Raw genomic sequence first — 27,410 nt, 5'->3', positions numbered from 1 at the left:
AACTGTGTACAGGATCCTGGTCTCTCTTGCCTGCTTAAAAGCTGGGATCCTGACTCCATGAATCAAAACTGAGTGACAAGACCAGCCCTCTACCAGAATGACTTCCTTTCCTCTTCCCCAGTTAGTGGCAGTATCAAGAACATGCTGCCACAGAAAGGTGGAGGTGCTCTCCTCAAAACAAAGCAAATAGAGCCAGGGCCTGGAACAGCAGAATTCATTCTGACTTCTAGTCACTCTGGAATTTGGGAACAGAATTTGGAATTTTGTTGCTTTGGTTTTTTTCTTGTTCCCCACACAGTGTGTCAACAGCCAGTTCCAGTGTTGCCATCACAGGGGTAAATAATATTTATCAGCAGTTTTGAACAAACAATTTTTTATTTCTATCCTGGAAAGAAGAGGCAAATTTGCCATAGTCTCGGGTTATGGGATAGGAGTGTCGATAGAGGTACAAGGTACAAAGCTGATGAGCATTACATGTTAAGACTGCTGGGCACACTTGGTGGCTTTATCCCCATGGGATTCAGTGACCTCTGAAATATTCTTGTACATTGTGTTCTGTGTCCTGGCACTGAATCCAGCATGATGTCCCTTATTCTGATTTCAGTGCAAGGGTCAAAAGGACTTAAAACAGAATCCTGTGGCCTATCACTAGGCAAACGTCATCCTAAATCTCTTTTTAATTAGACAATCCCAACGTCATATCTTCAGTAAACTAAATTTCAAAACAAGATGTTATTAATCAGTGTGAAATCCTGAGTATTTAACTGTAGCTGGTTTTAAGACATGGTACTAGCAAAAGAACAGAAAGCAAAGAGAGAGTTTATATATTTTGGGGTTCCTCCCACAATTTATTTTCTAGAAGAAAGAACATCCTTGAAGCCAAATTTTTTGATTTGATTAAAAACATAAATGATAAGCAAAAAGTACATTTGAAGTATTTGTCTAAGAGCCTGTCAAAATGTGAATGTGCTTTGATTCCTAAAAGAGTGGTTCTTATATATGACAAATGTATGATTTTGGTGTACTGTATTTGATTCTAAATCCATGATGAGGGCTCACCGTGTGATCAACGCAGGCAGTGGACTTTTGGAGAGCACAGTTACTCTGTTTTGGTTCATATGTTCTAGAGAAGGGGAAAGCTTGTGTGCACAATGATTATGTTGCTTTACAGAGATTAAAATTCCTAAGCAGCTTCACCTGTAGCTGGCAATGACAAACAAGTGGCCAGTAAGTGCCAGAGCTGTTGCAGCCAGAAGTGTCCAAATTAACATATTAACATAACATTCCAAATTAACATATTAAAGAAATTTCTTAAAAGGTCCTTGCTGAGTGGGAGGCGGGGGGGGGGGTGGAGAGAGAGAGAGAGAGAGAGAGAGAGAGAGAGAGAGAGAGAGAGAGAGAGAGAGGGAGGGAGGGAGGGAGGGAGGGAGGGAAGGAGAGAGAGAGAGAGAGAGAGAGAGAGAGAGAGAGAGAAACTACACAATGTAAATGGTTGTATATTTTGTATCAGAAATTACTGTGTGAGATATAAATGTGCTCTGTATCCGAGTTCTAATAGAGTATTTTAAATTATAATTTAAAATATTTTATGGTGTAAGAGTATGTATTTATTTAAGTATATTAAACTTACTGTCTTCATATGTCAGTATAATGTTTGGCAATAAATATGTTTCTACTTTGTGAATCTGAGCCTTCTTAACATTTTTAGTGCATCCAGATTGCTTGCATGCATCTGAATTGTCAGTGTGTATATGTGGAAAGGGCAGCTCTGAGGAATCCACTCTCTCTCTATTCACTGCGGGCTCGTGTGGTAAGTGCCTTGACCCACTGAGTTATCTTACCAGCACAAAATTCCCTCTTTTAAAATGGAATATCAGGCAACCATATACCTAACTCTGCAACATCTTTATTGCTGTAGAGTGAAACCCAGTCAATTAGCAATTCCTTCACTTTTCTCTTCCCTCCATGGCAATACTAATTTACATTCTGTATATGGGTTTGCCTATTCAGCACATTTTACAGACATAAAAGTACCACATGACCTTCTGCCTAGCTCTTTTTACTTAGAATACTGCTTTCTAGGGTCCTCCATGCTGTAGCTTGTATTAGCACTTCATTCCACTCACAGAGGAATTATATTCTTTGTATGGATTGACCAGATTTTGTGTCTGAACTTTTCAGGCCACTGTCTCTGAGCATCTTTCCTCATTTTGGCTACTGTGAGATTCTGCTATGAAGCCCTGAGGGCATGCATGGTTGAGGTACAACCTTCTCCATTGTCTTTAGCATATATCTGGTGGCAGGTAGCTCAGAACCTCTGCTCTGCTTTTGGAGGAACATTCCAGCTCTCTTCCAAAGAGGCTGTTCCATTTTACAGTTCCAACTGCAGCGAGAAGGACTCCAGTGTCCCCACATTCTAGCTAATACTTACAGTGGTCTATTCTGGGGACATCAGTGTTCTAGTGTATGTGAAGTTATATACATATAGGCTCATGTGCCCATTCTGAAAGATAACCAAACATAATAACTGTCTAAAAGAATCACCAAGACCAAGGAAATGAAGTCTTTGCTGCCTCAGTATCAGTTGCTGTAATTCAAAAAAGTTCACGTTTGTTTAATTTATTTAGTTCACTGGAGATTAATTATCCCCTGTCTTAGGGGTTCATTGCTGTAAAAAAACACCATGGCCAAAGCAACTTTTATAAAGGACAACAATTTCAAAGGTTCAGTCCATTGTGGTCATGGAGGAAGCATGGCGGAATTCAAGTAGACACGATGCTAGAGAAGGAGCTGAGAGTTCTACCTCTGTAAAAAGGAGGGTTTCTTCCACACTGGATGGAGCTTGAGCATAGGCCCTCAAGCCCACCCTGACAGTGACACACTTCCTCCAACAAGGCCACACCTCCCAATAGTGTTACTTCCCATGTCCCAAACATAGCCAAACCACGAAATCCCCCCAAACTAGATTCATACTGAGGTTCATCTCTACCAATATACAATTCTTGTTGCTATTGTAGAGCTAATACATGGGCCTGATATGGGCAGATCTCATCTAATTTATTAGTCACTCTGAGCTATGGGATGTATTTTACCTTGGTCTAGGATGCTGATAATCCTGATTCTCACGCTGTGGCTCCTGAGATGAATTGCATCACTAGGTCTCCTGGTCCTTCACGTGCATACATACTTCCTGTTTCTCAGAAAGCCCAGTCATTGTTTCAGCCTCCTAAGCTATTGATGGAGCTGTTATATCCATGAACTTAACATGACAAACACCATGGCATGTATGTGCCAACACACACACACACACACACACACACACAATAGTAATAACAGTGTAGCAACATTGGAAGTTGGCAGGTCATATGAATTCTCTTTTAACCTCTAAAATACTGTAGAGGTAGTTATGGTTATCTGAAAGAGTTAAGCCAGAAATATCAGTAAACATTCCAACAGGCAACACTACTTGGACTCCATAGACTATAGAAAAGCAAGCAAATACATGAAGTTGGGAGACATCTTAATAAGTTTCCCAGGGATGACAGGCAATAGGAGATTGGGGAAGACTAAGCAAAAGTATGAAAATACTTAGTGACAAAAAATATTTTAAAAATAAGACTAGTAATAGTTTCTTCTCTGTGGCGTTTTAGATTTTAAAAGGTAATTAATATGACCTGCTAACTTCTGGTGTTATTGTTTATATTTATGTCTGTGTGTGTTGGCACACACATGCCACAGTGTGTCATTATTGTTAACTTTCTTACCGTGCAAACACTGTTTTGTCAGTGACTTGCTTCTGATTGCCTTTGATTGGCTGAATTCAAACTTTATACACTGTCTTCTCTCCACATCTCATATTCAAGATATTTCTAGGTCTCCAAACTTCTCTAGGGCAAAAGTTAGAGCCTGGGGATTTTATTTAGGATTTTACTTTCAGAAGAGCCATTAACACGGACTTATACTAGGAAGTGAGCAAGGAAAGAGGGAGAGGGACAGAGTTGGGTCAAGACTTCCAGAGAGCTCTTGAAGCTCAACAGCAGGGTACCTGGTTCTGAAATAAATTTTTATCTATGGTACAGCCAGGGCTTGCTATTCCACAGTTAGGTGTTTATAAAACAAAACAAGAAAGACAAAGGGAAGTAGTGAGAAAAGGGGAGGGGAGGGGAGGGGAAGGGAGAGGAGGGGAGGGAATGAGACATGGGTAACCAGAAATGACTGGGAGGATGTGGAGAAGAATCCAGTTGCCACTGCTTCTTTATATTTTTCTATTTTTCATTTTGGGGATTATAATATAATTACAATATCTCTCCCTTTCTTGTCCTCCCTCCAGACTTGGGATACCCTGGGCACAGGGCATAGCTTTTGGTCAGCTACAGTGCTCACTGGTAAATGATTAAGTGGAGTTTAGGAAAGGGGTGGGGAGAGAGAGACTAGAAAGGGGAAGAAATGGGGGAGGAGAATGTGAGGCTGGGTAGGAGAAATGAAAGAAAGCAAGCCCTGTTGGTGACACTCGGCACATTGTTTCTGAGTGCAGCACACACACCCTCCTTGTGCAAGAACACAGAGCTCCAGGTGCAGGAAGCTGAGGCCTGAAGAGAGACCCAGCAAGCCATGGTGAGCATCCCAGCCTATAAGAGATCTCTAAATGTTCAAAATTTTCCTTGGGGTTAAAGAGGCAGTTGGAAAGAAGCTGTCATTTCAGCTTTTAAAAAATAGAGAAACAAAGAAACAACACCGCTGTCTCAAGAAAAGGTCTCTAGACTCTTTCTTGCTGATTTCTTCCCTTAGTGTTTGCTTTGATGGAATGCTAAAAGAGACACAGTTGAGGTTAGAGCTTCGAAGTGACAGTGGTTCCCAGAGGAGTGATACATCTCCAAAACTACAGCTTTAAGATGTGCAGAAAACCCATGGCTTTATTGTCTGAGTTACTCAAAATGTATTACTCCTTACTGTTTTACATCGCTTTTTATTGGGAACAAAAAACTAACAAACAATGCTTGCCTTTTCTGGAGTTTGGCTGTATCATTCATTCATGTATTTGAGGCATGGCACTAGACCCCAAGAGCATTAAAAACATGCACACAAAATAAGATTTGGTTTGATTTAAAGCTCAACCAAACAGTAGGTGCAAAGAATACTAAAGTATAGACAAACATCACATCAATAATGATCAACAACTTGGGGCTGAAACCTGGAAGGAAAATAAATACAGCAGAGCACCAGTATGTCATGAATTTGACACCATGGTTCTCAGCCATGTCCCTCAGATAGTTCACCTTGGATAGTGGGCTGATGGGTTTTATTTGTGATTTGAAGAAACTGCAGGTCACTGCCTCACGGTGATAAAAGTTTGTAGTTCAGAGTTTAAATATGTTGCACTTCATTTGCAGGGGTTTCCATGGAGATGTCAGAGCACCCGGGGCTCATGGAGAATCCTCAGGCTGTGGGTCTGGACCCTGCTCTGCTGTGGTATGTCATTTGTTTTGGGCTAAGCCTTTATAGGCAGTGATTGTTCTTTTCTTAAATATTTATTGAAAGCGTATAGTTGCAGGGAACACAATCAGGTAGATGGCTCTTAATTCTTTTAAGGACTCTCGTTCTTCCCCTGGCCCTCAGCACTTCTCTGAGTCCCCCTAATACCAGGTTAGCATTCTACATTCTCTAGTGAAGTGCCCAAATCCTGATGTCTGCACAACAGTCCTCTGTCGGGAAGCAGTTCAGTTAATTGACAGACCTCTAATAAGGAATTGTGATGGTAATTTACGTTTTACTTTCTATTAATACTTTGCTGTGCCCCAAATAAACTTCCACAGCCTAGAGCGTGGGCTGCCTGAGGGCTGGGGTTTTGTTTTCATTTTAGGGGCTTTTGTGTTTTCTGATGTTATGTGTTTTATGCATAAGCCTTAGAGACTCTTCATCAATGAATTTCAACATTTTTAAACATTGTCTGAGAAAAATTATGTTTCCATCTTCTCTCACCTGGATTTTCAGCTCAGAACAAGTAAATACACCCTTTGTATTTTTTAAATTTTTCTTTGTTTTTGAGAGTTTTATACATGTACAGTAAAATACAACCATAACTATATATCATTTCCCCCTTCAACTACCCCATCTCTCTCCCAACACCCCTCCTAACTTCCTGTCTGTCTGTCTTTTTTTTTTCTTCATTTTGTTTTTGATAACCTACTAAATCCAGTTAGCACTGTTCATGTGTGCATGGGTGTGGACCACCCACAGGTGCATGGGAAACCTTGCTGTAGTCACACCTTCAAACAGAATGATTCTCCCTCCCCGAGAAACTATTAACTGACAACAGCTCTTCAGTGGGGGTGGGACCTGGAGATCCTTTACCCCACCTACACTTGATCCTTGTGTAGGTTTTATGCAGCTGCAGATAATCAGGCTGCTGTGAGTTCAAGGCCTCATTAACCACGTCATGTCCAGAGAAAGCGGTCCACAGCTCTCCTCCTGCAATGAGCCTTGGTGTTTGAGGGGTTAATATAAGTGTTCCATTGAGTATTTAACAGCTGTGCATCTCTCCATCGACTGCTACCTCCTTAAGCAATTTTTGTGACCCAGGTTGAGGGCAGCTCAGGACTGTGGGCTTAAGCATAATATTTAGAAGGTATTTTTGTTATGTCTTTATAGTACTCATCTTATGAAGTAAAACCTCAGTAAGCTGATGGCTATAAAATCTTTCACCTTACTGTAAAATCATAGCTCACATGGATCATACCATTCTTAGAATGGCCACTTCATCAAGGTCATTGTGTACAGGCATGTGCTTTATTTGGTTGCTTCAAACCCCTCACGCCTGAAGCCCCAGGTATTTATTGGACATTGCTTAAGTATCTTTGTATGCAGAGCATGATGAAATCGATTTTGTGTCTTTTGCATCAACTTTATGTATTTTGTTCTTTCTAAACTATGAGTTTAGATATACAACAATTAGTCTATGTATTGAGGCTTTCCCAGAGCAGCGTCTTCTACAATAACATATGTTTATGTTACAATAAAGTATTTAAAATTATCTCAGTGTTCTTTCTGATCTTATTTTATTTTATGAGAAATTTTCTATGTGTACCATGACAACAGTAATAAATATTGGCCTTTAGGAAGTTATCCTAGGATTAAAATTATAGTGTGAATTTTAAAGCTGTATTATATTATACTTTAATAAATTCTTGGTGACACACATTTCTCTGTATTGTTCCAATTTTAGTATATGTGCTGCCGAAGCGAGACAGTGACACACATTTCTGAAGTATTTTGGATAAATTACACTTCAAATAATTTTGAGGAAGGTTTTTCATTAAAATAAATCTACTAAAATAATATTTATATGTAATAGTTCTTGAGTAAAAAACAATTTTATATCTAGAGAGAGAGGAGAGGGGGGAGGGAGGGAGGGAGGGAGAGAGAGAGAGAGAGAGAGAGAGAGAGAGAGAGAGAGAGAGAGAGAGAGAGACTAGATTCTGATTCAAGGCTGCCAACACCTAATGCTGTGACCCAGGAACACTTGCCTCTCCTGGGCTCTTGGACCCTTATCTGGTGATAGGCAGCCTGCACCTGTGCCTGGTTCTAGACCACACTGTGAGTCATCATATTTCTGCTGTTGTTTTTCAGATTTCCTGACATACTATGGAACTCACTGTTGGACTTACCATTATTCCGAAAAATCTATGAACTGGGAAAATGCTAGAAAGTTCTGCAAGAAAAACTACACAGATTTAGTTGCCATACAAAATAAGAGAGAAATTGAGTATTTGGAAAAGACATTACCCAAAAATCCTACTCACTACTGGATAGGAATCAGGAAAATTGGAAGAGTGTGGACATGGGTGGGAACCAACAAAACTCTCACTAAAGAAGCAGAGAACTGGGGGACCGGGGAGCCCAACAACAAGAAGTCCAAGGAAGACTGCGTGGAGATCTATATCAAGAGGGAACGAGACTCTGGCAAATGGAACGATGATGCCTGCCACAAACGAAAGGCAGCTCTCTGCTACACAGGTGGGCAGGGACTAGGGCCCTATTCTGACCGGGACCACCAGAGGCTCCTATTCATTCTAAAATAATCCTAACTAAGCTGTAGGCATAGCACCTCTGGGCGGTCTGTGAGTACATAAAAACTAAACGAAGCTCTCTCCAGCTTGTGAGCATGTTATGTGGGGAATAGGGATGGACAGCCCGTGCCTCTGTGACAGACAGGAAGGGGAAACTGAGAGCAGGGTGGTTTTTCAGGGCTTTTCTCTAACACCTCCTAATCGGCTAGACAGTTCCTGTGGGTTAACTCATGTCTATAGCCAAGTGGCTAGTATACTTAAAAACAAAAATTGTAGTATGTGTTACAGAAAAAAAGTTATAAAAACTTAAGCAAATCTTTCTTGTTGATTATAATAGTGTCAAACAAAAGCTTTCTTTGTGTGAAGCAGGTACTATGTATGTAATCACATTAAAATGTCTTTGTGTATAATCTGCTTAAAGCCTCTTGCCAGCCAGGATCTTGCAATGGCCATGGAGAGTGTGTGGAAACTATCAACAATCACACGTGCATCTGTGACGTGGGGTATTATGGGCCCCAGTGTCAGTATGGTAAGCCCTGTTTGTTTACTTGTTTGGTTGGTTGATTCTTCCTGCCTGTGGTCATTAGTACAGCAGCTGTTGGGACAAACTGATACCACTTGGGACAAATCAATATTAGCAATTCTAAGAAATGGGAAGTTTAGGACAGAAAGCTAAGCTTTCACAATGATATCTTCCTGTAAAGATTTCCCAAGTCAGCATGCAGTTTCAGTTTACCTCACAAGTGGTTTGAAGTACCGCAAGGGGCAACGTGTTGAGATTTGTCAAAGCTGAGCAGGTAACAGTAAGAAATCAGGTGAGGCAGACCCCTACTGTCAAGGATGCCATAATCTACTGAGCTTGCAGGATTAAGAACTATCAGGTCAGACAGAAACAATTCCATTTCCCACTAGGAGAATGAGGCATCTGGAAGGTACTCCTGCTTTTCTGCAGACAGATGTGAGAAGGAACAGTAAAAGAAGAACTTATATCTGTTGCACAGAATATGTCAGAGTTATACAATAATAAATCCTATGCAGTTATTTTGTCTGTGTATTTCTGGAGAATACTGAAGCAAATCATTATAAATTCTGTACTTATGGGATATATCGTTAATAGAAACTATATATGTTCAGGGATAAAGTTTGAAGGAAAATGAGATGAGCAGGAATAAGCTTGTGGTAAGATCCTCTAAAACATGTGTGTCCTTTATTTGCAATGAGTGGCCACTCAGTATCCTTACTGCCAACACTGAGGGTCCCTGCGAGGATAGCCAAGAAAGAGAGGGCAGGGTCATCAGAACCCTAGAAAGTCGCTCAGAGATTTAGTGGGAGAGCTGGAAATCAGAGAATACACACTTGCAAAGACAGACCTGGGCTCAGCCAACTGCTGCAGAAAGGTGAATCGAGACTTCAGATTGAGACTGGCTGAGTTTCAAAATGTGTTTTGATGTGTCTGCAGCATACAATAGAAAATCATAAGAAGAAGAAAAGCAATGTCTTTAAGGAATAAAGGATTGAAACTAAAATGAATTTCAGTATTAACCAGCTGGACTAGATCTGACTAATTCACTCATCTCTAAAACCGACTCTTCCTCAGAACTTCATTGCTGGCCTGCCCTTTAGTTTGCTCCCCGTTAAACATCATGTTTTCTTTCTTGCTTTCCATCACATCCATTTCTGACTGTCATTTTTGTTTGTTTTGGTTTGGTTTTTGGTCTTTAGTTTTCAGGACAGGGTTTCTCTGTGTGGCCCTAGATGTTCTGGAACTTCCTCTATAGACCAGGCTGGCCTCAAACTCAGAGGTTCACCTGCTTCTGGGGTTGAAGGCTCACGCCACCACCAGCTGGCTTCTGATCGTCTTGTTGACTACAGTGGCTTCTCTTGGGTTCTTTTATTTGTACTTATCCAAGCCCATAAACTCTTAGTCTCAGCATCTGTCTTTTCTATTGTTTTGACTTGTTTTGTTTCTTTCTTCAAAATTTCTGAATTTTATGGATTTATATATCTATGTGATCTCTGGATTAACAAATCTGTTTTTAGCCATGACCTCAAAATATGCTAAGGATGTTGTCTTGGATATCTACAACTCAAGTGTCCCCAGCCAGTTTTTTTATTTTTCCTCCTTTTTGTGGCTATAATTACATTTCACGGAAAGGACACGTGGAATGGCTCTGGTGTGAAACTGTCACCTACTCCAACACCTGTGTAAGATAACACATTGCTAATTCAATTTTCAAGATTCTTTTTCTTTTATGGGGCTGACGAGATGGGTTAGCTTAGGAGCACTGGCTGCTCTTACAGCAGACCTGAGTTCATTCCCAGTAACCATGGTGGCTCACGGGCATCAGTAATGCCATACCAGATGATACAATGCCATCTTCTGGCCTCCTGGAGCTCCAGGCACACAAAATGTACACACATATACATGCAGGCAAAACACCCATGCCTGCACAATCCAATAAAACATTTTTTATTAATTAAAACCTGTGGCACTATCACACTTGCATATAATGCGTGGTGATCATATTTACCCCCTCTCCCCATCCCACATCTGCTAAGCCCCTTCTTCTCAGCTAGTTCCCTTGGTAATTACATTTTATAACTTGTTACTTCTCCAGTTTCTCTCCTACTTGCCTACTACATTTACCCTCATTGCCTTTCCCCTGTCACTGCTGTGGTCACTAGATGGGCTCCAGAAGTTTGAATTAGCTCCCTTCAAAGAAGTTACCCTTACAGCAGGCAAGCTGACCAATTAAAAATAACACCAGACTCATACGACTATTCACTCTTTAGTTTGTTCCTACCATTTGTCTTGGTCAAATTTGAGCTCATTAAGTTCCAAAATAATGCTCAGTACATAACACAGGGTCACTAATGCAATGAAAAGAATGGGTATTTTTTTCTTTGCTCCTCCTTCTCTAAACACATCCCATATTCTGCCCTGATTGTCTTTATAGCAATATGAGCATTTTGGCAGTTTTCTACTTACCAGACACAGTTTGAGTTCTGTTGGCTTTGATTATGGCCTTCTCTCTCTCATTCTGCATGTGGGCAACACACCTGATTCTCTCCAAAGCATATTTCAGAGACCATTTCTTCTCAGAATACTTCTTTGTACCCCAATAGAGACAAACAATTATCAAGCAGCAGAAACAAGACCCAACTCCATTGGATCCTCATAACTCCTCTCAACCTTTCTTCTTTCTCCATGAAAGTGGTCCAGTGTGAGCCTTTAAAGACCCCTGAGCTGGGTACCATGGACTGCATTCACCCCTTGGGAGATTTCAGCTTTCAGTCACAATGTGCTTTCAACTGTTCTGAGGGGAGAGCGCTACGTGGGATTGCAGAAACACAGTGTGGAGCATCTGGAAACTGGTCATCTCTAGAGCCAATCTGCCAAGGTGAGTGACTTCAGAGTGGATCTTTGTTGTAGCAAACTTGTGCTTATAGTGTGAGAAAACAGGGAAGTCTTGCCTAAAAGTCTGTTTCTTCTGTTGCTGCATAATTTAACCCAACTTGGGTTGTAGTTTGATGATTATCAAGATTTTTTTTTACTAAAATGAAATTCAAAACTCTAAACCAAACCAAAAGTCTTTAAAGCCACTTGGCATTATATAATATGATTTCTAGCAATACATTAAAGTTATACTCTGTATTTTTTTTCTCATTGTCATCACATAAAACCTTGATGAACCCCAGTTGAACTTTGCTTCTTTTCCTTCCCTGACACCCATCTTATGTGGCACCCAACTTAGCACCAACAGTTTCCTTCAGGGGAATTACAGGTCTTTCTTGGTTGTTTCATTTGGTAGGTTCTTAAAGCCATCTTTTCTTTGTTTTCCTCCTGTGTGAGCTCTCAGGAGAATAGCAACTGCTTCGGAAAGCAAAACTCTTGAATGTTTTCATTTGAGATAGAGTAGGTTTTCATCCTTTTTTGACTGACAGGGTTTGCCGCACATAGATAAAGAAGAAAAACTGTGGGGTTCATAATTATAAAGTTATAAATAGGAATTTTACATTTATATTTCTATTTATATGAGTGCACTGTCACTGCCTTCAGACACACCAGAAGAGAGCATCAGATCTCATTACAGATGATTGTGAGCCACCATGTGGCTGCTAGGAATTGAACTCAGGACCTCTGGAAGAGGAGACACTGCTCTTAACCTCTAAGCCATCTCTCCAGGCCAACAAATCTATATTTCTACTACCCTAGTTCAATTCTCTAGAAGCCAAAACCCCTTGTTGAAACCATAGAACTGAGTTGGAGTAAGTTATAGATTGTATCAGTGGTCATTCTACTTCAGGGAGTGGGGCCATCTGTCAAAGCTGCTTAAGGAGATGTCAAACACAGAAGGCTGAAATCCTTTTAATCACTGAGAATGTCCCATGCCAGAGTCTGCCTCGAGTCTAAGGCTGTATGGCATGACATTTCCAGCACTGTTGGCTCTTGGAACAGCTACCCTGTACCACCATGGGCTGTCAATGCCTTGTTGGCTCTATCTCTGATCAATTATTACTCCATATCACAAGACTGAAAATATTGTCAAAAGTAATTCCTACAAGTTAGAAATTTCTAGATTTGTAGGGATGGTTTCAATGATTAAGTCTGGAGGCTCTGGTCAAAATCATGTGATTGGTGGCTGGGGAGAAGGCTCGGTGTTTAAGAGCACTTGCTCCTCTCAAAGACCTAGGTTGGTTCATGTCACATGACTCATTACTACCTACCATCCCCGTTCCTGTGCAGCACACACATATGTGTAGGTACTCACCCCTACAAAAGTTAAAACCATAATGAAACAGAAAGCTTCAGGACTGGCAATGAGACTGGGAGGGGAGACAGGAGAGGCTAAGGGGATGTGCAAATATAACCAAAGTACAATGCATACACCATCTCTGAAAATGCCATAATGGAATCCATCACGATGTATGATGAATTGGTGGTAATAAGAAGGTGAAAACTGCCTTTGGTACTGACTGCTATTGTGTGTTATGTCCTCACTGAAGTGACGCAGTGCACGCCTCTGACAGCACCCGATCTGGGCGTCATGGAATGCAGTCACCCCCTGGCCAACTTCAGTTTTACTTCTGCTTGTACCTTCACCTGCTCAGAAGAAACTGACTTAATTGGGGAGAGAAGAACTGTCTGCGGATCATCTGGCATCTGGTCTAGTCCTAGTCCAATATGTCAAAGTGAGTAATTTTGCTCAGAAATACCGAAGGCTTAAATGTGGAGATGATCGACTAGCAGAAGGCAGGAAAGAGATAACAAACATTTAAGTCCTGTTTGCTTCAATACATGTGGCCTAAGAAAGAAATGTACATGCGGTTGTGTACTATAAAATCCTTGGCTATTCTTGGGTTCTCCTTTCATGGTTATTTTCTTTCTCAGCACCAACTCTCCTATTACTTTTAACGATTAAACCCATTGTCATATTTATGTATGATCCATATTTTCTGTTCTACCACAAGTTTATTTCTCTGTTAGTCTTTTAAAATGACTCCTCTAAGCTCACCAGTGACTACCTGATTCCCAACAAATAGACAGTTCTCTAGTATTGCAAACTGATGCCTCCTAAATTTGTCTGTGCATGAGACGGACCACATCTTCCTCACCTTCCCTGCACCAGAGTACATTAAAAAGTGTTAAAATAATTGCTCATTACATTAGTGTATGAACTAACAGTGACCAATGTCAGCCCAATGTATACCATCTGCACAGAGTCTAGAAGGGATAGGCCCTGAAGAAGCTGTCAGAGAAGATCTCTGGGTCTTTGGAGTAGAGTGGGGGCAGGGAGCAGGAAGGAGGTAGAGAGGACATTACAGCAAGGCTGTATGCCAGGCTCATCAAATACATTTATTTCCTTTCCAGCTGACTTAGTTTTCATTTCCTCATCTTTAGCAAACCAACAGTTGCCAATATGTAAAAGTAGATTCTTTCACCTCCAGGTATCAGAAGATAGATTTGTTTTTTTCAATAAAAGGCTGTAAGCCAACCTGGTTTGTATTTCCAAAGGGATGTGTAGAAATGTCCTTTTAGTTGATTTGAGTGGAAATAAAGGGCAGTGGTCCAACTACATTGCTTTAGATCATTGCAGACCCTGGGCATATAAACAATAAGATTTTTGTGTACCACCTTCAGTGTCGTAACAGTAGCAGCTTCCTTTGGTCAACAAGTTACCCAGCTCAGATCACCCTTTCATTTTCCTTGCAGTTATACGTACAGTAGGCTTTCTAGTCCTTTTCTGTGCTCAGAAGTCAACCTTTAAACAAGACCAGGAACAAAACTCCACTACTTCTTGTCCTAGGTTTGAGACTCATCCCCAGGAATCCCATGAGTCCCAGATCTAAGAACTGTGATCCCATAAGCAGAAGGCTAGAGGCCAGGCCAGTTGTATACATATCATAGGCCTTCCCATGCTATGCCCCTCATCTGTTGTCTATGTTATTGGGGGGGGGTGTCAGAAGACCAAAATGCCAACAATCATGAGCTCGACTAAGAAAATAATTCTGTGGCTCATGCTATATGCCTTACTGGTTCCTCTTTCAGAGACAAACAGAAGTTTCTCGAAGATCAAGGAAGGCAGCTATAACCCCCTTTTCATTCCAGTGGCCGTCATGGTCACTGCATTCTCGGGGCTGTCATTTATTATTTGGTTGGCAAGGCGGTTAAAAAAAGGTAGGTGTGTTCAATAACATCAATGTAAAACAATTTTTAAGATATATATATGGATGGAGGGAGGGGGAAGGAGGGAGGGAGGTAGGTAGGGAGAGAGAGAGAGAGAGAGAGAGAGAGAGAGAGAGAGACCCACAGAAAATCAGGTGCAAGAGATTTAACTGAAGCAGGTACCAAGTGACTTTTGTTCTCTGTATGCATAAGTCCCCAGAGAGAATGGGCCTTATAGACAGCTTCATTTAAAAGAGCTGGTCAATGTTTCACATTAGGCAGATCTTTTCAAGATGCCTTGCTATAAGGAACTTGGCTAGATGAGACACTGTAATGACTCTTTGGTCCTATTTCTGTGTGAACGGATATGCGTTGCCACTGTCTTACAGGAGCCTGTACAACTTTGATCTTACCACTACAGTAGCATTAGGAAGATCTATGATCAAACATCTGATCTCTTTAAGAGTTATATCATTTTCTGGGCATTGACATTGGGAAATTACATTGGCCTTGGGAAAATTCCTTGGATTCTCCCTGAAATCTACTCACTGAGGTCACCACTGTAATCTAGTAAACTGTGTGTGTAAACATATACATGTGTGTTTATATGTATATATGTAAGTGTACATATGTACTGTATACACATATATAATGTACTAGGTTACAGTGTATATATACACATCCCAATGATATGTATACACACACACATATATACATTTATATATAGAGAGAGGCATAGACATACACATACATATATCCAATAAGGCAGAAACTTGGGGAATGGGGCGGAGGGGGGAGGTTGAAGAGCTTCCTCCAAATCTTACTCTCTGTCAGACAGGGAGTGTATAAACATTACATGAGAACAGAACATTCTTCTCTTTGCCCCCTTCCTCCTTCCTAAATTTGACTTTGCTTTCAGGTGAGATCAACATACCAGCCACAAGCCCACAGTCTGCTGCACTTTTGGGGTGTGCACTGTCACATCTGTCCATGTTTATCTAACCGATCTATTCAAAACTGTAAAATTCATATATCCTGGCAGCTTTGAAGATCCCCCTGTATTAAGGTCGGGTACTATAAATAACCTTCCTGACTCCTCTGTGCTACTTCCTGTGGGATAAGCTGATGGCCACTTACTTCCATCAGATTCACTAGTGTGCACTCAGTCACCCAGGCCACCCAGCTCACCCACACTGGCAATGAAGGAGAGCCACCTACCAGTCTCCAACACTCTTCCACCACGATTTGACCTTCTGTCCAAATTTAAAAATAGGCGATAAATTCATTTCCCACCAATCCATACATCCAACAGAGGATACACTATCTGTGTACAAGAACACCACTAAACTATGTCAGCACTGATCATTTCTGTTCATAGAAATTCCACGGACCTGGGATACTGCTAACACACAGGACTATACTAAGTATTGCTTACAGCACCAGAACAAAACCAAGAATGACATTTTTCTTCACCATTGATCAGTCCTTCCATTGAGACTTCAAAACCTCACTCCAACTGTCTTGCTGCCTTGACTGGAGCAAGGCAGTCATTAAGCATGCCCCCTGAGCAAGGCAGATGTCAGCTCAGAAACCTCAAGGATTGTAAGTTCTATTGATGGGCAGATAACGATCCCCAAATTTCATCCCTCCCATAGGCAGTTGTAGTCACAAAGGAATTTAATTAAAGCCACCCATGTTTGGTGGGTGGTAGCTGATAAAGCTCTGTTGTGCGCCAGCAGAGAAAAGCAGTAGGTTGTTTTTAAAGTCTTAACTTTGGAGTCAGTCATTTCTGTACACGATCTCAAACTGATAACGAGAAAACAGCATGCCCCTGCTGTGGGAATCAGAGTGGGGCAAACAGGAAACAGATAACGGGTACTTGGGCTAGTGACAGTTATGCCACCAAAGAGAGTGGCAGCTCCCAGAGCTTGTTAACACTGGAGGGAAAACTCGGGGTAACTATGCTGTGTTCAATAGTCTTCAATTGTGAAACACCCACTTGTCTCTCAAGCTTGCAAGCAAATAGCTTTGTCCTCCAAACATTTTAGCCAGAAGTTGGCTCTTTACAACATGAATAATATTCTTTTGTTTTCTATAGAGAAACTGGTTTAGGTCCCCAAGATAAATCCATAGATATTAAATCAACACACTGATAAGAATCATGGTGAAAATAATAATTCTATATCTATACAGTATCACAAACATGTTATAATTTTATTGAGTTCATCAGACTGGGAAAGGGACATGTGACAGTTCAGATTATGAAGGCCAATAGGGTGATGAGACTTTCTTCTCTCAGATGGAGGTTATGACCTGGTGCAAGGGCTGCGCCTGTCCTAATGGTCTTGGCTTGCAGCTTCCCTTTACCTCTTCGCCTGGTTCCACAAACAAGTACCCTGGCCGAGGGCTCAGTTAGAAACTTGGTACTCCTGGCTTCTCCCAGTCTCCAAGGCAATGCCAGTTTTAGGCCAAGCTCTAAAATCCCTAATTAGCAGGAACTCAAGGCAGAAGTGGCTCTTTCTTCTCAAACAGCACCCCTAAAAAGTGCTTGCTTCCTCTGAAATAGCACCCCTAAAAAGTGCTTGCTTTCGGGGTTATAAGGCAATGCTTTTCCTCAACTGGAAGAAATCTCTACCTGACCCCACACACAGGGTTAGTCCAGCACATGAACCTGAATGCATTCCTTTTTAGTTCCCTTTTCTTAAAAAAGACACTTCCTCAGTAGGACAAGACACTCCCTCAGTGGCTCCAATTTTTATTTATCTATTGTCTTTGCTTTCATTGTTCCTAAAAGGAAAAAAAAAAATATATGTTAGGCAAGAAATCTCAGAAAAGGTAATTTGTGTGTATGTGTATATGTGTGTGTGTGTATGTGTGTATGTATGTGTATGTGTGTGTATGTGTGTATGTGTGTGTATGTATGTATGTGTATGTGTGTGTGTATGTGTGTGTGTACATACACACATATTTATTTGTGAAAATGAACAAATGGCCTGAAGCTTGTTTCTACCTGATTCGTATATTTGGTCCATATCATCTACAAGCTAAATTTTGAAAGACTAACTTTTTAGAGCTTTAAAATATCAAAACCACAACTGAGTACTGTCTTTTGTATGCCGGGCTTGGTCTAAACATTTTAAATGCCTTTTTTAACCCCAACATTAACATCTGTGTGGGACAATTCTAGACTAGTTGCTTACAGCCACTGAAACACACCAGAGCCACTGTTTCCTACACAGCTCACTTTTCACTAATTAAGCAATATTTACATTCTCTCCTATTTAAAAAGTGTGATTCATTCACAAAACGTACATTGTATCGCTAACTAACATTACCTAAAGAGTAAGGAGGAGGAGAGTCCCAGCTGAGTGGGCACAGCCAAGTGGGAGCCCAGCTTTATGTCAGGACACGGATGTGGGTCCCAGAGTCCTACGCACTCAGTGGAAGCAACACTCACATCCAGCTCCATGCAGTATGTCAAGGGGGAAACAAGTCTTTATGACATGTGAATTGTATGTATGATTCCATACGATGCATGGAAACATGCTGCTCAAATTAGGCAGAAAGCTCCCTGCTGATTCCCACTAATAAGACCAAAATAAAACTTAGGACTCACATGAGAGAAGCTGAGAGACACTGAAGTCCTTCAGGGAGGGCTGGCGAGAGGAAGAGATGTGCATGGGACACAGGGCCTGACCAGTGGGGAATCCAGTCAAGGTGGGGTCCCAAGAAGCAGGTGCATCACAGCTCTGAGTGTTCACTGGTACCCCAGACCCACTCAGTCACAGATGGGTGCCCACTGGTACCCCAGACCCACTCAGTCACAGATGGGTGCCCACTGGTACCCCAGACCCACTCAGTCACAGATGGGTGCCCACTGGTACCCCAGACCCAATCAATCACAGATGGGTGCCCACTGGTACCCCAGACACACTCAATCACAGATGGGTGCCCACTGGTACCCCAGACCCACTCAGTCACAGATGGGTGCCCACTGGTACCCCAGACCCAATCAATCACAGATGGGTGCCCACTGGTACCCCAGACACACTCAGTCACAGATGGGTGCCCACTGGTACCCCAGACCCACTCAGTCACAGATGGGTGCCCACTGGTACCCCAGACCCACTCAATCACAGATGGGTGCCCACTGGTACCCCAGACCCACTCAATCACAGATGGGTGCCCACTGGTACCCCAGACCCACTCAGTCACAGATGGGTGCCCACTGGTACCCCAGACCCAATCAATCACAGATGGGTGCCCACTGGTACCCTGGATCCACTCAGTCACAGATGGGTGCCCACTGGTATCCCAGACACACTCAGTCACAGATGGGTGCCCACTTATCAAATGTGTAATGTACTTCCAAAGACAGTTAAGGAGGTGGGCATATCCTTTGCTTAAAAACTTGGAGTTGTTTACTTTTTGATGATACATATTTTTTTATTCTCTTTTCTACGTTTAGGCAAGAAATCTCAGGAAAGGTAAGTTTTTCAATGACGCATTTGCACCTCTGTTTGTCTCATCTCTATTTTCCTTAGGGTGCTTCCCGGTATAGATAGAACACCAACCCAGTGGTAGTTATTTACTTACACAAATGGCATTTCCAGATAAGGGAATTGAGTGCTGTCTCCATTAAAATCTTTGTGACTTCGATGCTAGTAGACGGAAACAGGTGGATGTGCAAATATGCCTAATAAGAAAGGAGATTTCACATGGTGGGAATGTTCCCTGGTAGTCTCCAAATGTTCCTTGAGGGTTAGAACCATGCTGTTATGTTTCTTCTTAGCTTACAGACCAGCATCTAACAATTGAGAAAGAGTCAATTCAACTAGCATTTCCAACAACTAACATACTGTGAGAAAACTAAAACTAAAACAAACAACAACAACAACAAAACTGTCCAGGTGCAGGCCTTCAGTCTTAACTCAGGAGGGTGAATGACCTTCAGAAATGAGAAAAGGCAGTGGAGCATGCAACCTACCCACCACTTCCCTGCAGAAGGGTTTGCCCCAGTTGGTTCTCAGCACTGCGATTCTTCCAGTAGAGTAATAATGCAGACTGTTGAGAGGAGATGCAGACATGCGGAAGTGCCTGGTCTATCTGGCAGAAATGGAGAAAAGGAAAATGAAAGGAGGTGACCAGAGAGACAGATGGAGGAGGACGGAGAAGAACTGGGGGTGATGAGAGTAGGAGTCGTCTCAAATGCAGCCGGAACGACCATCAGATTTCCACTGAGTGCATTAAGGACATCAGTGGGAAGGCTATTTAGATAAAGCCAGAGGTCAGCTGGGGCAAGGATGAGGAACCGTTTAGGACAGTCAGCTGGAAGCAGACCATGCTCTGCTCTCTTGAGAATTTGCCACGAAAGGGGGGGAGAGTAGTAAAGTTGGGGACGCAGGGACAATAGAGCCTTTTTACTCTTTTATTACTGTAATTGTGTGGATGGGGTCCAAGTAAGAAAAGGGTCTCTATGGGGACTGAGCTCCCTGTCTCTGTAGCAGGAAACCCACAAGATGTAAAGATTTCTTTTGTGCTCCCTCCTGACAAGTGAAAGTTCTTTTGGCATATTCTACCCAGAGCAGTGTTTTGGCCACAGAAACACCCACTTTGATTGCTACTGCACGGAAGCAGTCCGTTTCATTTCAAGGATGGGGTGGCCAGCCAGAGATGCTAGTCAAAAATAATTGGCTTAAAATTGCCTATTAAATTTAAGTTTGTTGACTTTGAGTAACTGATAATTACTCAATCATTGTTTATTGAACATTTTTGTATTAGAGCAATGCCAAGTCCTTGACTCTAACCCCTGGGGAGTTCTTATCTAATTGTGGAATTAATATAGAAACGTCTAGAAGTGCAGAACAATAAAGGCAGAAACAGCAATGACTGATAAATTTTGTGCCTATAAAAAGAAAAATCATTGCAAAAAAAGGCAGAATCTGGGAGAGAAACATCGAAGAGTTCAGAATGGGAACTCAGACAACGGCATGAGAAGATGCATCTAAAAGCAAATCCAGGGCCAAGAGTAGACTCCCTAGAGCCCCTGGTTTACTGAGCAATGGAAGTTAGAAGGAAGGTGGTCTTCCTCATGCCAGCACATGTCTTGAACGCTTCGCTAGGTGTACTAGAACCTCGAAGCTGATTGGCTCTCAGAGTTAATCTCACTGATTAACTAAGGTGATCCTAATTCATAAAATTTTAGGCTCGAAAAATGGAGGACATCACATTAAAACGTCTTTGTACTTAGGTAAATAACTTACCACAGGCCTTGTAAGAACAGCAAAGAAACAGAAGGGGAAGGACAGTGGCTGAAGGGAGGTCACGGAATGAAGGGAAAGGCTGAGATTTTGTAACACCTGCATCCAGAGACAACATCCCTGCCACTCTTGTGCTTCTGGATCTCAGGCTCCTCCATTTTCCCCCATGTTGGGGGTTTTACTACCAGGTCCCCTCCTCTTCTAGTAAAATGATTTATTTTCACACTCACCCATGGTGTGAAGGCACTGAGGAAGGGTGTGGTGGAAGAAATAGGGTGTGTCTCTAGAACAAGCAGTGGGGGTGGTGGTGAACACTATCTCACTAAATGCTGTATGACTTTTTTTTCTTTTCTAACTTAAGCTGATTCTCACAGGTCTTTGTTCTTGTTCCTATTAGTTTTTGGCTAATGAATGAATGACTCCTGGGGTGTTTGTGGTTTGGATTCTTGCTGGTTATTTTGACTCTTCTGCAAACTGGTTCTGTTTATCACCTCATTTGGTTTCTGGTTTCTAAATTCTACCTGGGTAAAAGCTACACCCACAAGACACAGGATACGATGCCAACCTCAGAGGAGGGTATGTGCAAGATTCTGCTTTCAGAAACGTTTTTCTTTCTACTTTGGCAAGCACGTTTGCAGCTGCCACAGTGGTTTGCCCTGACAGTTCAGAATGAGACCAGAGCCTCTGAATCTGGCTCTCCTTTTGAAAGGTGCAAAGGCACAGGAATATACTTCTCTTCCACCCGTTCCAGGAATGGCACAGTTGTATCATAGAACAACACGGGGGCATCTCTTTCATGAATCTAAATTCGTCCTCATCTCTTTAAATCATATTCCACCAGGAACTGGCATTAGGACTAGTAGAATTCTTCTCCAGAGTTTTTATTTTTCTCTGGTCTCACCTTTTATATCCCACCTCCCCACCTCTCCACTGTAAAATCAGCATGCAGTGCCCTCCAAACATCCGACATGGGAATTAGCAGAATTGCAGAACTCTGACCAGATGTTCTCATACTGCTTAGAGAATCAGGACTTCAGGCTGAATCAGCATTTACATTTTAGATATGTATTTGGAGAGAGGGGCTGAAGAGCTGGCTCAGCTGCTGAGAGTGTGTACTGCTCTTTCGGAGAACTCACGCTCAGTTCACAGCATCTACACTGAGTGCCTCAACTGCCTCTAACTCTGGCTCCAGGAAATTCAATGCATGAGCACACACACACACACACACACACACACACACACACACACACACACACACACACACACACTGATAATCAAGAACAATCTTTAAAACGTTAACTTGGGGTGGTATCACATGGCTGTGTAAAATGTTGCTGTAGTGTCTCTTCTGCGTTTCTTTACAGTGCTCCACATCTTGTCCATACCTCCAACTGGAAGCGTTCCTTCCTCTCTTCTTCGAGTTAATGGCTCTTTACTTCCATTGCCAGCACTTCCGTGTTTGTGATTTCCCTGTGTCTGTTGACAGGAGAATGTTCACCTGTATTACTAATAGCTTCATTGTTTTGCCCCTTTGAAAAGCTCCTTGATTTAATTTTACCATCTGTTGCTTCTCTTTCAGGATGGATGATGATCCATACTGATCCATCCTTTGTGAAAGTCATGAGGTACTAACAGCAACAGCAGCAACAACAACAACAACAAACAAACAAACAAAAACCTTGGAAGATAACTTCAACTCCTTCTGTGAAGATTTTGCACACAGGCATCTCCCATGTCAGGGTTTGCTCAATGTATCTGGAAGGATTTCTACATGACCATCAGCTCCTCCTAACCTCCTCCTGCTCATTCATCCCATTAACCCTATCCCATAATTTGTGTCTATACAGATCAGTATTTTATTACCTTTTATGTGGAGGACCAACTAAGACAACTGAGCAAAAGAATTACTGTAGGATATAAAGGTAGCTGCTTTTACTCTTTCCTAACTCTTGTTTTCTATTTTAATTCAGTACCAAAGTTAATGCCAAACAAGTGAAAATGTGCTACATGTATGATTGGAAGCTCGGATTCCTTGCATGTAGCACTTATCCTATGATAATATTGACAAAAATCTTTGCTTTCCACCTCCAAAGAACAGTGTTCTATTCCAGTTGGGAAAGTCCTGCTTTCTCAGGAGGCCCACTATCTGTGAGTGGCCGCCACGGGAGCTGTTCACAGGAACCTTCCCCCAGCTACTTTTCTTGGGTGGCTAAATTCCACACATCACGCCTGATGAGAGCTGCCAAACATCAAAGAAGAGAAAATAACCTGCATAGAGATTTTTTAGTTTTGAGTTTTCCCTTCTCTTTATTAGATCCCTTTAGGTTTCTTAAAGTCAGTGCTCTGATGATTATTAAGAGTTAGTGATAACACCGGGTGTAAATGGAATGGGTTTACTTTGGATTGCCCATCAGTTACCAATAGTATTTAGATGTTTCCAGCACAGGTTTTCCTCATGACTGTATATGGCTTCAACTAATGTGACCTTGCCCTTAGGACGGTACAAGCTGAAACTCATGTGACTTTTCCTAAACTAATGTGACTTTGCTTAACTGTATGTGACCTTTCCTAAACTCATGTGATCTTGCTTAAACTCGTGTGACCTTGCCCTCAGGACTGTGTACAGCTGAAACTCACAAACTTTGCTTATACAGCTTTGCCTAACTCTTGAGAATACCCTCAGAATAGAAACTTTCCAGTGCCCTGAATAAAGCTGGCAATTGCACGAGGTTTTTGGTCTGTCTCGTTTCTTTAGGCTCCACTCTCCCAGGTCCACACTACCAACTGGAGAGGTGACAATAAACGAGTAAAACACATCTGAATAAATTAGAAAAATATACAGCTCAATGACAAATATTCAGTCAAGTTCAGTGCCTGAATTCCTGTGGGAGGACAGGACATTGCTAGAAACTCTCTAGGGTTGGCTGTGGTGGCGCAGATCTTTAATCCTTGTACTTGGAAGGCAAAGACTGTGGCAAGCAGAGCCTGGTGTGTTCAAGGCTAGCCTGGTCTACAGAGTGAGTTCCAGGTCAGTCAGGGAGGGCTACAGAGTGAGACAAACAAATGGTGAGACTTAAATAAATGAGAGTGAGAGAGAGTGAGGAAAAGAGGAAGAGGAGGAAGAGGAGAAGGAGGAGAAGGAAGAGGAGGAAGAAGAAGAGGAGACAGAGGAGAGAGAGATTGGTTAGAAATATTTTCCCATTTCATGACCAATGCTGCTTTTATGCACATTTTACATCTTATTCAAGCATTTTTTAAAATAGGGATCCTGTTTTTTCTTTAAAGTCACTTTAGATTCTATTGTAATTGCAAAAGCTCCTTTATCCTGTGTGTTTGCTCACACAGCTTAGGACTGGTTCATCCTTTGCAGAAGTATAGTGTACAAAGAAGAGACACAGGAGCTCACTGCCCTGCCTGATGCTGATTCAGTTCAAACACTGAGGTCACTGAAGTGAAAGAAAATGACTGTTTCTTGGAGTATATGATGTACACAGATTTCAAAATACAGTCTTATATGCATGATATAAAGTTAATATGTAATTTGAAGAATTGGATTAGATTGATTAGTTAAATCTCCCTCAAAGACTATAGAATTTATTACTATGAGATTTAGTTTATTTGCCTATAAAATAAGGAAGCCTACCTGTTCACCTCATAGGGTTATTGGGATGTGAGATTGCTTGTGGACTGAAACTTAAAATATTATAATTGAAAAAAATGTTATTGATAAATTATTTTTCTGCCAGTGAAATGAGCTAATTCCAGCCAGATCAGATCATACTAAATACTAGAAGCCAGACAAGATCATATTAAATACCGGTTTACTGGGAAGCTGCTTTTGGGCAAGTTCACTGGCCCCAGCGTTGTTCCAGTCCTACTGTTAGGAACCTCGCCTGATTATAGAAGATGGCCAGTTTGTGCTCTCTATTCCATGTTGCTAGGAGACTTCTCTGGGTTCACTCTAATAGATTCCAGGGAGTTGCCACTACGCCAGGCTTTTATATCACTACCTCCACAAAGCTCCTCAATTCCAATCATCTTTCTCAGAATCCTTTTCCACACCCTCCATGCCTGATCCCTTCTCTTCCCATCTCCATCCATCCCACTCCACCTGCAAAGTCTGTTCTTTCCCAGGGAGGTACATGTGTCTAAATGTGACTGGGAAAAAAAATTAATGAGATGATTCCTAATGACATTCTGTTATACGAATCGACTCTGCCTAGCCAGGTTGTCATCAGAGGAGCTCTATCTAGCAACTGATGGGATCAGATGAAGACACTCACAGCCAAACACCAGGCAGCGCCATGGAAACCCCACAGAAGACAGGTAGAAAGGATTGCAGAAACACAAAGGGTGAAGGACACCACAAGAGAATGGCCCACAGAATCAAGTAAGCAGGACTCATAGGGGTCATAGAAACTGTAGTGACAACACAGACCCTGTGAGGGTCTGAGCGAGGTCCTCTGCATACACCTTATGGTTGTGTAGCTTGGTGTTCCTGTGGGACTCACAACAATGGGAGTCAGGGGTGTCTCTGACTCTTTTGCCTTCGCTTAGGACCCTTTCCTTCTATTGGTTCTGAGAGGACTCATTTTTTTAAGGGAAATGGGGAAGAAATGAATCTAGGGGAGAGGGGAGGTGGGGAAAGAGATGTAATGTGTGAAAAAAGAATAAAAGTTAAATGAGAGAGAGAGAGAGAGAGAGAGAGAGAGAGAGAGAGAGAGAGAGAGAGAGAGAGAGAAGTATTCCATTGCAATGCATGGACAGAAGTTCTGCTCTCAGAGATTCACTGTTGGAGGGAGAGGAAGCTGGAAATGAGCCAGTGTGCATTAAGAACATAAACACTTAACAAAGGGCAACAGAATTCACAGTCAAAATTAGATTCTAGATAAGACTTCAGTAGAATCAAGGTTTTTAGGTAGAGACCAAGTTTTGACATCAGAGCTATTAGACAAATATTGCAGGCTTAAAGAAAAGCAGAGATGGAAACATCATCCTATAGCTTGAAATTCCAAAGCAAAGCTCATGAAGTTTGTACCATGGTGTTTGGAAAGAAAGAGCATGAGAAAGACAGAGCCACAGTAGCATTCTGGGAAAAAAATAAACATCTGATGGTTTAAGAGGGAACGGAAATGGAAGCAGTAGAGGCACGCCATTAAATGCAGTTATCCTGGCACTACAATGATGAGCCAGGAAGGTCCCTGTGAGCATCCTGAATCCTTTGTTCTCTGATTAATTGGAGGGTGGAGAGTGGGAGGGAGTGTACCAAAGCCCTTAGAAAGGAAAAACATAAAACAAAGATTCTGGTTAAATATGGCTTATGCAAATCTTCCCTTATTCAAAGATCTTGTAGGAAAGTCCCTCCTTTGTTATTTTTCCTCTGCATGAATGTATCTCCTTTATTCTTAATACAGGATTGAGTCAAGGATGTAACCCAAATGCCTGCAAACTCACAAAGACAATTGGAAAGGAGGAGGAAGGGGAAGAGCTCCAGATCTAAATCGTTCTTTAAAATGAGAGTGGTGGTCAATTTTACCCACTTATGAGGAAACAAGCCAGGTTTTGAAGTTTCATGAATACATTTTAGATAGAGACACTGATACAGACTGCTCAGCCCCTGTCAGGGAGGCCTGCAGTGACTGCTGCTCATTGGGCTATGTTTGCCTGTGAAGTCAGATTCATGTAGATTTAGAGCAAGCGGGTAGCAAGCATGTTGGATCATGTACTACTAGCGGTGGAGTATGTCATAACCTTCTAGATAGATTGGTTCTCCTTAGAAAGCAAACACCTGCATCAATAGTTGCCATAGTTTTCTATTATAGACATACTTATTAAGCTGCAGGGTGGTACTTCCATCTTAATATTTAAGCATTTAAGGGAAACAGGAACTCACACATGTTCAAGCTGTGCTCTGTGACTTTAAAGTTTCTCCTCCTTCCCTTCTCCCTTCTCCCTCCTCTTCCTCCTCCTCCTCCTCCTCCTCCTCCTCCTCCTCCTCCTCCTCCTCCTCCTCTTCTTCTTCTTCTTCTTCTTCTTCTTCTCCTTCTTCTTCTTCTTTAAGAAGCTCTTGAGGCTGATGGTGTGGATGAGCCAGCCACAACTCAGCAACTGAGCACTAGCAACAGCTGTTGAGTAATATTTCTGACCGAACTTCTGTCACCAATGAAAACTATTTTGAGAGATTTTTCTCTTGCTGATAGCAATAATAGACAAGTGCTTTGGGGTTTTGTCTTGTTTTGATTTAATATTTTTCATCCTGAGAATATGTAAATTCTGGAGATTAAGAAACCACAGATTTTTACACCATGCAGTACATTCAAGGGCTAACTCATGCTGCAGAAGTCCAGAGCTTCCCTGGAGATTTACACATCAAAATACTCTTGAGCAGCACAGGACCTCTCTTGAGCTCTGTGTTGT

At 41.8% G+C, this 27,410-nt stretch overlaps 1 protein-coding gene across 1 annotated transcript; it reads left to right on the top strand.

The window, feature by feature from the left end:
* Positions 1-4,519: 4,519 nt before the first annotated feature.
* On the top strand, positions 4,520-22,594 carry SELL (selectin L; the record flags this gene model as incomplete). Its single annotated transcript, XM_080930728.1, has 9 exons — positions 4,520-4,614; positions 5,391-5,469; positions 7,627-8,013; positions 8,488-8,595; positions 11,282-11,467; positions 13,074-13,259; positions 14,617-14,745; positions 19,202-19,220; positions 22,573-22,594. Exons 1-9 carry the CDS (start codon positions 4,612-4,614, stop codon positions 22,592-22,594), a joined length of 1,119 nt encoding a protein of 372 aa, XP_080786854.1. The 5' UTR covers positions 4,520-4,611.
* Between the last annotated feature and the right edge of the window lie 4,816 nt (positions 22,595-27,410).

The sequence above is a fragment of the Micromys minutus genome (genome assembly GCF_963924665.1).
Source record: "Micromys minutus genome assembly, chromosome: 1".
Classification (NCBI taxonomy): domain Eukaryota; kingdom Metazoa; phylum Chordata; class Mammalia; order Rodentia; family Muridae; genus Micromys; species Micromys minutus.
Note: the sequence above shows the minus strand (reverse complement) of the source record. Positions and strands in the feature narration are given on the sequence as shown.